Source organism: Salvia miltiorrhiza, chromosome 4 (genome assembly GCF_028751815.1).
Source record: "Salvia miltiorrhiza cultivar Shanhuang (shh) chromosome 4, IMPLAD_Smil_shh, whole genome shotgun sequence".
NCBI lineage: Eukaryota > Viridiplantae > Streptophyta > Magnoliopsida > Lamiales > Lamiaceae > Salvia > Salvia miltiorrhiza.
Window position 1 is genome coordinate 46,164,338 of NC_080390.1, and position 14,913 is coordinate 46,179,250.

The 14,913-nt window shown below is 36.9% G+C and overlaps 1 protein-coding gene across 2 annotated transcripts in view; it reads right to left on the reverse strand.

The window, feature by feature from the left end:
- Positions 1-9,670: 9,670 nt before the first annotated feature.
- The window catches only part of LOC131023783 (MLO-like protein 10), a 76,991-nt gene continuing 71,748 nt past the window's right edge, over positions 9,671-14,913 (reverse strand). Inside the window, exons 2-16 of one of the 2 annotated variants that reach the window (XM_057953371.1) lie at positions 13,752-14,007; positions 13,174-13,231; positions 12,886-13,091; positions 12,407-12,526; positions 12,145-12,205; positions 11,945-12,033; positions 11,753-11,827; positions 11,566-11,654; positions 11,402-11,451; positions 11,261-11,301; positions 11,014-11,187; positions 10,798-10,833; positions 10,641-10,708; positions 10,497-10,557; positions 9,671-10,404 (exon numbers count right to left, since the gene is read on the reverse strand). In XM_057953371.1, coding sequence (XP_057809354.1) covers positions 9,949-10,404; positions 10,497-10,557; positions 10,641-10,708; positions 10,798-10,833; positions 11,014-11,187; positions 11,261-11,301; positions 11,402-11,451; positions 11,566-11,654; positions 11,753-11,827; positions 11,945-12,033; positions 12,145-12,205; positions 12,407-12,526; positions 12,886-13,091; positions 13,174-13,231; positions 13,752-13,886 — 1,719 coding nt within the window. In that variant the 5' untranslated portion in view covers positions 13,887-14,007 and the 3' untranslated portion in view covers positions 9,671-9,948. Of the gene's footprint in view, positions 10,405-10,496; positions 10,558-10,640; positions 10,709-10,797; positions 10,834-11,013; positions 11,188-11,260; positions 11,302-11,401; positions 11,452-11,565; positions 11,655-11,752; positions 11,828-11,944; positions 12,034-12,144; positions 12,206-12,406; positions 12,527-12,885; positions 13,092-13,173; positions 13,232-13,751; positions 14,031-14,913 lie in introns of those variants that run through there. The other variant, XM_057953370.1, reaches the window with a different exon arrangement.

Below are 14,913 nucleotides of genomic sequence, written 5' to 3' on the forward strand. Positions count from 1 at the left end.
TTTGCAATGAAGGTAGAGGACAGCGCCGGTGTTTAACGCGCCGCCGGTCGAAGCTGACCGGAGCAGATGACGGCTGAACGGCCGGAGGAGGCGCGGCCGACCAGAACTTGGCCGAGAGAGAGAGGGATCGGCTTGTGAAGAGCGGTCCTTGAGTTAGAGAGAGGGACCGACAGTTTTGAGAAAGAGAGAGAGTTTGGGCTTGTTATTATTTCTTTTGTTGGGCCTATTTCCTTATGTTAGTTGGGCCTCACAATTTAATTGTTTGGGCTTTTTCCTTATGTCAAATTCGAACTGGGCCTTCTTTTTATGAGCTGCAGATTTTAATTGTTTTGGGCTTGGGCTATTTCTTTTAATTGGCCCGATTTTAATTCAGTGGAATGGGCTGGATGATTAATTCAGTTGGGCTTTTCACTATTTAATTCATGCCCACTTTCATTTAATTAATTATCAGGTTGCCTTATGATGAGCTTTTAATTATTTCGAACTTATAATATTATTTCCGTTTTTATTTAAGCCCGATTGAGTTTTACGAGGATAAAAGCGAGTAAGTCGAAGTATTTATTTATTCTTTTCTATCGACTACGAGGAGCGGGGTTTATCTAATCGGCGGATTAGAACACCCTGAAGAGAACGGATTAATTATAGTTATTATCCGACCTCATGCGACGAGCCTTATTTAAGTTATTTAATTTATTTAATCCGAGAGTTAGGATTAATAGTAAAATTTCCCGGACTAATAAGTCGGAATAAAGAATCATGCATAAGAGAGAGTCATGCATATTTATTTTCGCATTCTGCTCGAGCAAGTATCTTATTTATAATTCTCGTAATAAAGGTCAAGCGCGAGATTAATAATCAATCAAGGAGCTACTGTACCACAGAAAGTTTCTATCAGGTGGGCATTACTTTCATATATATCAAATGAGTTTAAATGTTATATTCAAGCAAGTTATTTCATGATAAAATCTTTGAGTTAAAGTTATTTCAAGTATTGTCTTGCCATAAAATGTTTAAATTTTAGTATGATATCTATCTGCTTTGGCTTTGCCAATGATGCAATCGAATTCGGGTCCTGAGCAGTTGATAGCTATCCTGCCAGGGCTAGTGTACACCAGTGACCGTGAGTCATCTAGCGGGTTGGCCGGTCAAGTGACCGTGAGAGGTGGCCACCTCTCCGGCACACAGTTCCAGATATGATAGATTACAAGAGAACTTAGACTGCAGTCGAATTTTAAGAATCACAAATGAATTTAGTAAGCTTGGGCCTTTTAGCTAAAACTCCCTTGATGTACTATTTATGATGGCATGACAATTTACAGTTTTGAAGCATGTATTTTTATACTTAGGCATACGTGCCCACTGAGTACTTTTGTACTCAGCCCTGCATATATTTCTAAATGTGCAGGTTGAGCAATGGCTGATGAAGATGAAGTGATGAGCGGAGCTTTTGTCATAAGTTTAATAAATGGACTCTTGGATACATGTCTTCATACATGTAATCAGATTATGTTATTCCGCTGCATACTCTCAAGTAATATGTCTTTAAGCTAAGTCGGGTTCATCCGAACTTACGAGTTAATCGAGTCCTTGCGACTAAACAACAGTTATCTTATGATTGTCCCTCCTTAACAATGATTTGATTTCGAGCCTTCATTATTTATTCACCCCTTTCTCTCCCCGCTTCTAATCTCCCTCCCTTAGTCATGGTTTCCCCGACTTAATTATCCTTAATTAGGTCCGGTCGTGACAGATTGTGTCGTCTTTTGGAAGTGGTCCCAGAGTGTTAAAAATGGCGAAAAGGTAAAAATCTTTAATTTGTTTAATAGTTTAGTGCATGTGATTGTCGCCCATGCTGGATACAATAGCCTTTTTTGTCACTGAATTGTCGCCATTCTTTGTTGACAATAATTACTTGAAAAGTGTGCGTTGTAGCGTTCGTCTTTAATGTGGTAGCTAATGTTTACTGTTTGTTTTGTCTTCATTTTTGGTGAACCAAGATTGCTGTTTGAAATTTTAGGTTTTGTCTTTATTTTCTGTCTTCGCATGTTGCTGTTTGTAATATTGGGTTATTGGCTGTTTAATTTGTTTGCAGTGGTGATTTCGGTTTGCATATATGCCATGGTGGTAGATTCATTAACAAATAATTAAAGCAACACTATTTGGGAGGGGGGTTTATCACTAAAGGTGGATTAGACCCTGATATGTTTGGCTACTTTGACCTAGTTGATTATGTCAAAGAACTAGGTTATGTATCATGGGAAAACCTGTACTACCGAGTGCCCACCACTCAAACACATAAAGTAATAAAAGATGATAGTGGTGTAATGGATATGTTGACTGCCATGGGTAGACATATGATTGTTATTGTGTGTGTCGAGGGTAGGAGTAAAGAGTCAGATGTGGGAGCAAAAATAGCAGAGGATATGGAGCATGTCATACAGTCAGAAAAAGTGTATGGTGAGGCAAGTGATGGAGATGGTGAGTGCAGTGAAGGTTATACCGAGGGTGATGGGGTTAGTTAGGGCATTGAAGGGGATGATGAGGGCAGTGATGGGGATGGTGAGGGTAGTGATGTGGATGGTGATGGGGGGTCGGAGGGTGGGTTACATGAAACTGAAATTGTACAAGGGAATGAGGGTTTGCAAGTACATGACCAAAATGAAAATGAAAGTCTAATGGATGTAGATGACTAAGGTCCCTTAGAAAATGCAACTTATTCTGAGATAGATGATGTCATAAGTAGGGATTGTTGGGGTAAGAGCAATGAGGAAGAATACATCTCTAGTGACACTGACTTGTTAGATGTTAGTCTTGCTGATCTAGACTACATATCCGATGAAGAGAATATTGAATTGAGGAAAAAACTAAAAACTGTAGATAATGTGTTCAAACTTATGAATGAGAATGATGGGTTTGAGGCTGACTTTGAGCACACTTATGCATTTGATTATGAAAATGAAAACCAAAAATATGTGTCTGAAGGTAGTGATTCTGACTTTCAACCAAAACTGAGGAAAAAAAGAGTTGTGTATGACCCGAAGTGTGATCACAGTAAGATGCAAATTGTAATTGGCATGTATTTTCAGGATAGGTTTGAGTGTAGGCAGGCCCTAACAACATGGGCGATTGAAAATGATAGATACATTAGGTTTAGGGCGGTTTCAAAGAAAAAATTATTGGCCAAGTGTACTCCACCTTGCCCTTGGAAAGTGTGGGCAAGCATAGTTCCGTCCAATGGTACCTTTATGATCAAATCATATGCAGGTGACCATAACTGTCCTAAGGCAATCAGCAATAAACTGTTGAGTTCACAGTGGTTTGCAGAAAGATATCTCAATGTTTACAGGGTTAGATACAATTTATGTGTGAAAGAGTTAGGTGCAGATATTTTAGAGAGGTTTAAGGTCAGGGTTCCAAAGGATAGGCTATACAAAGCTAGGAGGATGGCACAGGAAATGGTGAGAGGGTCCATAGAGGAGCACTATGCCTCTGTGAGAAATTATGTAGCTGAATTGCGTAGGGTAGATGACGAGGAAGGTATGAGCTTGTTCTAGAAGCTGATAGTGTCTTTAAAGCTCTATACATTGGTTTGAGTGCCTTGATGAAGGGTTTCAAAACCAGTTGTAGGCCTGTAATAGGGATTGACAGGTGCTTCTTAAAAACGTACCTTGGGGGCATCTGTTGTGTGCAACATGCAAGGATGGAAACAATGGTATGTTTCCAATTGCTTGGGTTGTTGTTGAGGCAGAGAACGAAGTTTGCTGGACTTGGTTCTTGAAATTGCTTTTCGAGGATTTAGATGTGGGAGTGGTAGTGGTTAGTGCTTTGTGAATGATCAGCAAAAGGTAATCTTTTCAAATTATGAAAATCACTTTAGTTTTTCAAATTCATGTTGCTGAATTGTTTCCAATGGAATCTAATGCATTCATTTTGATAGGGCTTGCAAAATACAGTTGCAACATTGGCTCCACAAGCTGAGCACAGAAACTGCGTGCGGCATATATATATATATATATATATATATATATATATATATAAATTGGAAGAAGGATCATAAGGGCCAAACCCTTAAGAATCTCTTCTTCAGGGCAGTATATGCAACGCACGAAGCTGAGTTCAAGCATGCAGTGCAGGAATTGAAGTAAGAGAGTGTGGCAGCCTATGAAGATTTCATGTCAAGAGACACAAACAAGTTCTGTAAGGCCTTTATCTCTACAAATCCCAAAAGTGACAGTGTGGACAACAATTGAAATACCAGCCACCTATCCAAATACACATATAATATCTCTTGTAGATACCCAAGTTGGTACCAGTTGAGATACCAAAGCACAACAGAAGATAAATATAAGCGCGAACAAGAACACACGAAGTGGTAACCCAGTTCGGTTAAACAACCTACGTCTGGGGAGCCTCACCCAAGGGAAAACTATTCACTATGAGAGATTAAATTACAGCAGGACTCACACAAGACTCAACGATCTATGCCTCTATAATTTCTCAAAACCTCAACACTAGTAAAACGTTGAAAGCTAGATAACACTAACTCTCTAAGTGTGAACCCCGACGAACACACTTACACCCTTACAACTCGAAATTCAACTCTCAAATGAGATAAACAAAACAAAATACTTTGTACTCAATAAACGTAAAAGCAAAGAGCTAAATACCAGAACATTCGATCATAGAATAATGTTCTCACGCTCAAATCCTTGCTGCACACCCCAACTGCTTGAATAAATGCCTAAATCGCCAACCCTAGCTGCTTGGAGGAGATTAGCTTATATAGAGGTGAAACCTTAAGTTTCCTTCTTGAATAAAGACTCATCTTTAAAGTCTTGCAAGCCAATCCAAAAGATGCACAAAGATTTCCTCCGAAAATCACCCAAAAATAGGAAATAAAATCTTCAAGATATGATCTTATCCAAAGAAAATTCATCAGCGGACTTGGTATCACTTCTGGTATCACGTTTGGTATCAACGAGCAAATCTATATAGACAAAACATATATTATTGCTTCAACACTTGAACGAACAACAATATACCCAAAGCTCCCTCTTGCTTAATAAACTCTCCCTCAATTTAAAAAGGGTAACAAAGCAGCAACAACAACAACAACCAAGATAACCAAACATCAAGTAACATCTTCTTCCTCTTTTGTCTCAATAAATGACGAAGGGTCAGTCTCGGCATCCTCATCATGACAAGATCGTCCTTATCATCACATCTTTCTTTAACTGGTGTTTCAAAAATGACAGTACATGTACCAGCTCCATCAGCAGTAACAACATCAGTAACTACAACAGCAGCTACCAAACCACACTCTCCCTTACTCCAAACTTCTCTCCACATTGTTGCAAAAGACATGGAGCTGCGAAACAGATCTCTAACAACAATATAAGTGAGTGTTTTAATGGCTGCATATTGAATGCTAGGGGTAAGCATGTGATCCACATGTTAGAGGAAATAAGGTCTTCTTTGATGGTTAGGCAAGTTCAGAAATTTAAGTCTATGTCATGTGTTACCACTAAACTGACACCTAATGTTTGTAAGTTGTTGGGGAGAAGTTTGAATGCTAGTGCATACTGTATTGCCCTTCCAGCCATGCATGATGGTTTCCAGGTCCACTGCGAGGGTGACACCTTTGTGGTCCATGTAAAAACAAATGTCAATGGGTACGAACAAGTGTTCATGCAGGAAATGGGATTTAACTGGAATTCCTTGTAAGCATGCAATTTTTGCAATTAGATACATGGTGCGTAATCCAACAGACTTTGTCTCAAACTACTATACTGTGGAAACATATCTGTCTGGCTATGAATTTGGGATAAAACCTATAGTTGGTACGAAGATGTGGCCCGAAGTTGAGGGCAAGGTTGTGAAACCACCACCTAAGACCAAGATGCCTGGTCAGCCAAAGAAGAAGAGGGTTAGGGCGCCTCACGAGAAAGACGGGGGAATGTCGAAGCATGGAGTTGTCATCTCATGCAGTAAATGCAAGCAGCAAGGGCATAACAAGAGAAAATATACAAATGCAGTCGTCGAAGAGCCGAAGGGTGACAAGGTTAGACTAACTAGATATCCAACATGATTTCAGTATATTTGAACATTAATCTCTGAATCTATGAAATTCTTGTGTTTACTTTCCAAAAGCGGAGGAGATGAAGACCTTCAAAGGGGGTGGAACTGGAAAAGGAAGCAAAGACAAGCAAAAGTCCAAAGAAGGAGAAAGTTCAACCACTCAATCAAAAAAAGGATCAGGTTCTGGCAATCAATCAAAGTCAAGCAAAAAAGGTAGCTCAACGCAATTCAGGGGTAGAGGGGTTGCTTTGAAAGGCATTGGGGTCTACATCAACGAGAAAACGGGGAATACATTCTACCATGTAAGTGAACTAACTTACATTTCTTAAAGAAACATTGTCAAAGAAAGCATTTCAAATGCGCAAGTTTAAGAAACCAAGGACGGGAGATGCTAGTCAAAGCTCGGCACCTGAGAAAAGCAGTGTCACTGAAGTTGCAACAACCCAAGAAAGTAGGAATGAAGGAGGATCAGGCCAGCCTCACTGAAAGAAAGAAACTTTAGAAATAGTTATGGTGTAATGAATTGTTGTCTGTCCATTTGAAGAACAACTTTTTTTTTTGAAGCTTTAATGGTTTATTGGTGTCTAGATATGAAACAAATAGCTTTTGCATCATCATGAATTATGTAAAGTGAATTATGCAGTGTTTTGACCTTGTCATTTTGAAAGTAATGAATGTCAGTGGTTCCATATTTTGAGTTGGATATGTTAGAACATATTTTGGATGTGTTACAGGTGTTTTAGAGTTGGACATGTTAGAACACATAGCATATTAACAACTGCACAAATGGAAATGTCGCACTAATGGGATTTCCAAATATATTAACTAGAAAACGAAGACATTATAAGTCTTCCATGATAATTACATAGTTCATGATTATAGGCCTACAAATACTAAACAAAAGTAAGACATTTTTCAGTCTTCAATGGCCTTATCTAAACCATTAACCTTAGTCTAATTCAAAAGGAAGACTATGTCTTCTCCCACCTATCTACAAACTTAAGCAAACCACTTCTTCACTTCAATAGCCAGAGAACAAAAAACAAGACAGCCACAACGCAGAGCAGTCATTTGGTCGTACGAAGCTTCACATACTGAGCATGGACAATGCCTTCTAGCTCGTCATTCTTCGCCTTTGAGTAAATCAAGCTCAAAAATGGCTGAATTGAATTGAGATAGTCTAGATTCCAACCTTCCACGGCTCAAATTCCCCGCCATTGTAGCTTGCTCGCGCTCCTCCTCGGCCCTAACAATTTGTAGCTTCAGTTTTGAAATGCACTTTTTGTAGTGATCACTCAATTCAGGATCAAGCCATTCCCATAAACCACAATCTTAGCTAGACTACATCAACATAAACAAAATTCAGTTCAAACTAATTAAATTCCACACAAAATAACAAATTTAATCTCAAAGGCATATAAATCAATGCACCCCCCTTCGACTGCAGCAGTAGAAACGACGCATAGGATTCAATGGCGTGTGTGAAGTCCTCAATGAGGCGACGCCATGCTTACAAAGCTTAGGCCGCGCCATCCAATTAGCTCGAAAATGATTCCCCAAGCCAGTCGAATTGGAGCTCGTCGAAAATGATTCACCATTCTCACTGTCCCACGATTTCCTCATTCCTACCGATTCCACTCTTCCGTTCTTTGATTAGAGAAGTGAGAAGCTAGGGTTTAGAAACGATTGATTTAAGGTTAGGATGTTATATTAAAAAAAGAAGAAAACGACGACGTTTTTGAAGCAAAAATACGACGTCGTTTAGTTTGGTCTCTGGCGTTTCCACGTAGATATTCAGGTAGTCCATGTCATCATAAATCGCGCCGAAAATTAGACAGAGTATCTAAATCAGACAAATTAGAAGTTTACTATTATTCATTACAGATCTTAAAATTTGGTACCTAAACCAGAATTCGCCTATAGTTGAGTAATTTAGGCGTCATTAACCCTTTAAAATTAGTGTCAAAATAAATAAATGTTACAGAAAAAATTAGTGACATACAATTCAAATGAAAGCATTATCATATCAAATCCTAGACTATTACTAAATTTGAAAAAAGGGTTCAACATTAATTTCTTTTGACACAGTTCGACTAATTCGATAAATTATTGCACTTCATTTGAGCACGCCTAAATGCATTTGTTAATGTATAAACTCTTGATTTATTTTGTTGCGTTCGAATGATCAGTTAGCTCGTGTCAACATTTATTTATTTTGATACAGAATTTAAATTATATATTTCATTTTTTTTTGTGACATTAATTTATTTTACTAATAATTCAAACTCAATGTCACATAATGGGAAGCTTACGAGCGTCCTATTAAGATTGTAGTGATTCTATCAACCAAAGACGTTAGTTCCTTTTGAGTACAATGTCAATAATTTGCGTATTTGATTGATATTTCTGAAAATTCAAGACAGTTTTTAGATAATACAAATAATTTAGAGTTTAATCACAATTGGCAATTGCCCATTTTTTAACAGTCTGAAACTTCAAGTATAAAAGTAATTTTTAATTACAAAATGCAGTAGAAGTTTTAGTTTTTTAACTAGTTTTTGCGAACTTTGAAATTAGGGTTACAATTTTTATAAATTTAAAATTTAGAAACTGAAAGTATAGAAAAATTAGTCAGTGTAGCAAGCTGGTGGGAGAGGGGTACTGTCCAATTTATTTTTATAACTTTTTTTTGTCATTATTATAGATTTTATGTAAAATTATGAAATTTCAAATCCAATAAGCTGGTTTGATCAAATCTGGTGACTACAACAACCGTAAACAGGGACGGAGCCGGGGGGCTAGGGGGGCTAGAGCCCCCTCCCAAATTTTGAGTTTTTTTTTTAAATATTAAAATATATATAGATATATGTTTATACCTATTATAAAATAATTTTGTTTTATAAAAGAGTATTTGGTTATTATATTCTCTCATATATACTTAATTTAAGGATAATTTTGTTTTTTAAAATTATATGATCTATGAAATATTGTTTGTTATTATTACTATTATACTTGTCTTTTAATAAAAAATGCCTAATATGTATGAAATGCTAAAAAAAATTATAATGTATTGAAACTAATTTGTAATATATAGAAAATATATAATCTATGGACATGTTGTTTGTTATTATTATTATTATGCTTGCCTTTTAATAAAAAATGTCTTAAATATACGGAATTTCCAAAAAAAGTTTTGTGATATATTGAAACTATATAATCTATGAAAATATTGTTCGTTATTATTAGTATTATGCTCGTATTTTAATAAAAAAAATACCTTAAATATACTGAATGCCCAAAAAAGAATTCTCGAGGATGCTAATGCTATGTATATTAATTATTATATGCAACACGACGAAATTCGCTCTCGATAATTATGTTTAACGTATCACCAAGTATTTTCTAGTAAATAGAATCAATGACAAAATATTAAACTCTCGAATAAAATACATCATTTGTCCACAAAAAATATAACATTGAGCTTGACATAAATTTTAATAAAATATTTGGTATTATGTAGAAATGCACTTCTTGTGTTTTGGAAGGATCGAGCCTCCATCACTTGAGCTAAACAAAATACAAAACTAAGAAATATCAAAGATGTAATCATAATTGAATGAAATCTGAAGATCCAAAATATGAAATGGTTATAAACCAACAATATAAGATCTTGAAGATATGGTAAACCTAAAAAACTCAAAACAGAAACAAAATTTATAAAAAATGTACATAAAAATATCTAAATATGTAATCACAGGTGCCTACTAAAATTGTGAAAATTTTCACATGTAAATACAGAATCAAGTAGAGCAAATCAAGCTGATGGCAAATTTTGATAAAATCCAACAAACAGCAAGGTGCCAACCAACCTCACTTCTGCTGGGTGGGCGCCGGGCGCACAAACGAGAAGTCATCTTCGTTCCTCATCGTTTCTTGTCCATTCGTAGCAAATTCCCCATCATGCTCGTCATCAAGATGGCGGACATCATGGTCGTGGTCGTGATCATGATCCAAAGGATCATTGGAGCGTATGATCAAGCTGGCGGTGGGTGGTGGAGGTGTGGATGGATCCTCGAGATCAGATGCATCCTGCTCTTCATAACCAAATCCTCGAGTTGAGTGACCAGTGGTCTTAAAACGCTGAAGCATCGCGCCTGTAGGGTGGAACGGGGACCCCACTGAAGACGTTGGGCTCGCGTTCCCACCTAAGGTTCGCGTAGGGGTGCTTCCTCCCCGCCCTTGCTTCTTCTTCACCGCCATATGCCACTTCTTGAGGGCCTTGGATGTTTGCTCGTCGAAGATGGTTTTCTTCATATTTGATCCCATCTGGGTTTCAATAGTTTGGGACATTTTAGATATTTTTTCCCTATTTATAATGCACAGAATTCACCAAGAAATTATTAATATATCAAGATTACCTGAGCGATGAGGGCATATAGTGGAAGTGTAATGTAGCTGCACAAACATAGGACTGCCACCCTGCAATAGCAACACCAAATTGAAGTCATTACATCAAGAATGCAAGGAACCATGATTTGTAAATGGCGTCGAATATCACTTACCCTACACCGATCTTGGCAATCACAAGTCCGAGATTGTCATGGATGCAAGAATCGATCCCAAACTCGTACTGCACAAGAGAATTTATTCCTCTAGTTAGTGACATGGTAGAAGGAAAAATTTACATTCAAAGTTGATAAGGTTGGTGAGGAACATTACCCAAATCCACAAGAAGTATGTCACTTGGAACGCGTTCTGCATAGATGATTACATGGATTAGCATACAAACAGAAGTCGAATTATACGCATAACTATGACAACTGCAACACTATGGTGAATCTTTTTATTTGCCTGTTTTAAGATTCAGCATCTATGAATAATGAAAAGGAAGCAATGAACTCAGACTTGTCCTCTGTAAAGGAGAATATTCAGTACCTGAAACAGTGCAAAGTGAATGAGATGCAGCACCAACCGAGGCCGACCAAACCAGAAATATTTGTCCGAGCCTTGGACGAGAGGTATGCCCTGGACTACTGCATGTCTCTCTGTTATCTCAAGGGCCATTTTTGTCAAAATAGCTTGTAGCTTCGTGCCGACAGCCAAGATTATCTGAAAGAAACATTATGTCAATAGGTTGTTCTTCTTATGTATTTGTAACTTGTATTAGTGATGAGGATCTTACAATCACAGGAATTAAGGATGCCCAAAACAGTGCTTGCCACCCTAAAATAGTTTGAACGAATAAAACAATATGGCAAGAGACTAATAAAACCCAAAGAACCCAGGGGGGGCTATATAGTTATATAGAGTAACAGCAATATACCGTGAACATTTAGGAGTAAGAACACCACGAACGATCCCCACAAAACCGGACTGTCAACGTATAAGCAAAGAGGAAAAGAAATAAGCCATATATTTGTGGGTGCGAGAGAAATCTGAAATGATCAATGAAATCATCTGAATATGTATTCAATCAACAATATTTACCTTACTCCCACAACAGTCTTAAAGTCGTCTTCTAGTGACCTTTTGATGTATTTTTGGAAGTTGAACTTGCTTCCTGGGGCCAAATGAACCTAAAAAAGAAGTAAAGATTTATTAAAAAAGATCGAACAAGGAGCAAAAATGACTACTTGGGCAGTGAAAAAGAAGATCAATAGAAAGGAGGACTCACGGAAATGAACCCATTGCGTAAAGTCAAGTAATCAGATCTGCTAACAGACCTAAAGAACTGTCGAAAAAAGCATCCCTGCATATGAAAGATAAGCATCAGTAAGCTACAACGACATAGTGACAACAGAAAATCGAGAACAAAAATAAATAAATAAAAAGAAAAAAGGAAACATGACATAAAGTTATAACTCACAATATAGAAAAACAGAGGTATCCGGGTCCAGAAACTAGTGTGTGCCCTCACAAAAGATGTCTCGTGGGTAAGCCTGAATCTTGAAGGATCTGCAAAGTCCAGATAGATAGATAACCAGTAAGTGTGCCTACTCATGTAACGAGATCAAGTAAGATACACAAATTCATGACAAATGAAGCCAAGTGTATGCAGTGATATACCATTAGAAAACTCATAGTCGTGGGTAGAAGTTTCCTGCTCCCATCCTTTCCAGCCACGAATCTACACAACATTCAGATATATACATATATCAATATATGGATTGATCCAAGAGGCTCAGATATAGATCCTTTTTTACTTCTAGACCAAATGCAATCTTCTCCATAATATGGTGAAGAAAGAATTTGATAGAAACCAGTTCAATAGATGAGACAGACAAACAGATGCAAAAACACATTCGATAAATTAAACGTTGAGATGTACCTTAAGTCTTCCGAGAGCCATAGTGATAGCACTGTAACTCACGTGCAAGACTGCTAAAAAGAATATAAGAATATGTATCTGATGCAGTCCATCCACCGTTATAAGTGGTACTTTCCCCTTCTGAAAATGTCAGATAGGTTAAGCGATTAGATTGTGTCTTAATTGGAATGTACACCTCACACAAACACAATAGATACCAAAAAATGCAATATATGCCCCTCATTTAACTATATCCTTCACAAGAAAGTTGCTGAAATAACAACTACCAACAGTCATTGCCGACTACATTTTACCCTGCACTATTCCAAATAATTCTACGAAAAATCCGACTGTTTCACTCGACTCAGGTTTCAACTGACTTGACGCGGCTTATAAATAAGTAATACTATTAAGCAATTCGTTCTTTTTTGAGGAATTTCAATGAAAATTTACAGGAAACAGTTTATATACGAATTCTTTCTTCAACAAGAAAGCTTTACCTCCAAGCACTTAGAAGATTTGGAAGCTAAAACACGGCGTTCAATTGACAAAAGCCTGCGACGAGTCTCTTCCTCCTTCGCATCCTTATATTCTTTATTAGAACAAGGCAGCATGGTATCGGCAACATTGGTAGGTATGCAGATTTCAGCAATGTAGTATTGACTGAATACAAGGGTTAGAGAGATGAAACCAAGAATCATCAACTCTGCAGCAAAGAAACAAATTGAGTTATCAACTGAGGAAATTTCTGCAACAAAAGGAAACCAAGGTAGCTGCGAGTGATCTACCAGCTTTGACCTTCTCCAACGCCTCGTAAAGAGCTCTCTTATGCCTATCTGTTAACCACTGAAAAAAATTCACCACTCCATTATTGAAATCCATTGAAATATAAACACAATGCACAGCAAATGCAAAACTATGAAAGCAACACAAACAAGTAGGCGAAGAATCGCCTTTTCAGCACAATTTTGAACAACAAAGGAAGGAGCTTGCATCGTTCAAAAATTAAAGTAAAACGGACATAACAAGAATATACTCACAAACAGGATTAACCAGAATCCCTTTTAGTAATAAAATGTGAATTAAAACAAGGAACAAACTAACAAGAAACCAATTACATTTCTATTCTTTTCTTTTTCTTGCGATCTTCATGTTCCGAAAACAACTCACTATTACATAGCCCTCTCCAAATTATTATTCACAACGCAAGATATGTTGCATGTTCACAGACAGAAAGCACAAAACTTGACAAATCATTTCCTAATTAGGCCAAACCTAACATAAACAAACACAAAACCCAAGAAACAATCTTGCACACCCCATCAGGTCAACGACGAGAAACGGTCAACAGCGTCGATTTTCTTACCGTTCCGACTTTGTGAAGGAGCTTTTCTAGGACAATAGAGATAATTATAATCACAGCACAAACACCAGCAACTGCCCATGTTGCTGTCTGCTGAAGATCTCTCTCTTTAGCCCCCGAACTGGGCTCTACAGCCATAGAAATTCGCACGCACTCAAACACAGACCCTCTCTTTTTCCAATTTGTGCACAGATATTCAGCTATATGGCTGCTCCTTTTCTGACCTTTTTGAGCAACTGCTGCTTTTTTCTTTTCTTTTTACTTTCTATCCGCCAAGGAATATTGAAGTCATATACAGAAGAATTTATACACTCACAAATGCGTGTTTTGCAGATATGGTTGGAAAATAATCAAAGATTACTGTAGTTGGTAGCGACAGACAGCCCATTTATTGGACTGTTCATAAAAGGGATGCTGATTAATTTTATCTTTGTCTTTTTTTTTTTTACTATTTCCACGTTTTCTGTATTAATTTCTCTTAATTTTCATGAGAAAGATGGAGTATTTTCTCTTGTCCTTGGTTTTTGAGCGTATATTTTTTTCTTAATTATGCAAGTTGACGGTTTTTAAATTTGGTGGTGGGGAATTAGTGTTAATCTTAAACAAATGTAGATCTGATCTTGGGACCGATTAAAAACATTTTATTACTTTCAAATCGCATATATCTATGGACTTCAAATTTAAGCTCTATAGTCGGAATCGGAATAATATTTTTATTAATATAAGAGGAATATTGCCCCTCAAAAGAAAAGAAAAGAAAAGAGTAATACTGAATTGAAATTACAAGCTCTAAAGTCTAAAACTATTAACTTGAGTAATTAAATGCGAAGCACGATGATTTATGTGAAATCTCATGCCATTGTTGACTTTTCGAGTGAATTGACTTTCTGTGAAATATTTACTCCCTCTATTTTTTTTAAGTGTTCTATTAAGATAAATTTATTGTTCTTTTATAAGTGTCCTATTTCAAAATTTGAGAATAAAAAATAATAAAGTTCCTATTTTACCCCTTTTTAAGTGTCATATTTCAAAATTTGAGAATAAATTTATTACACTTTGAAAATAATAAATATGGGCACAAAAGTAATACTCCAACTTCCTTGATATATGTACTTTTTTTCCATGGGACACTTAAAAAAAACGGAGAGAGTAAATCTTACCAGCT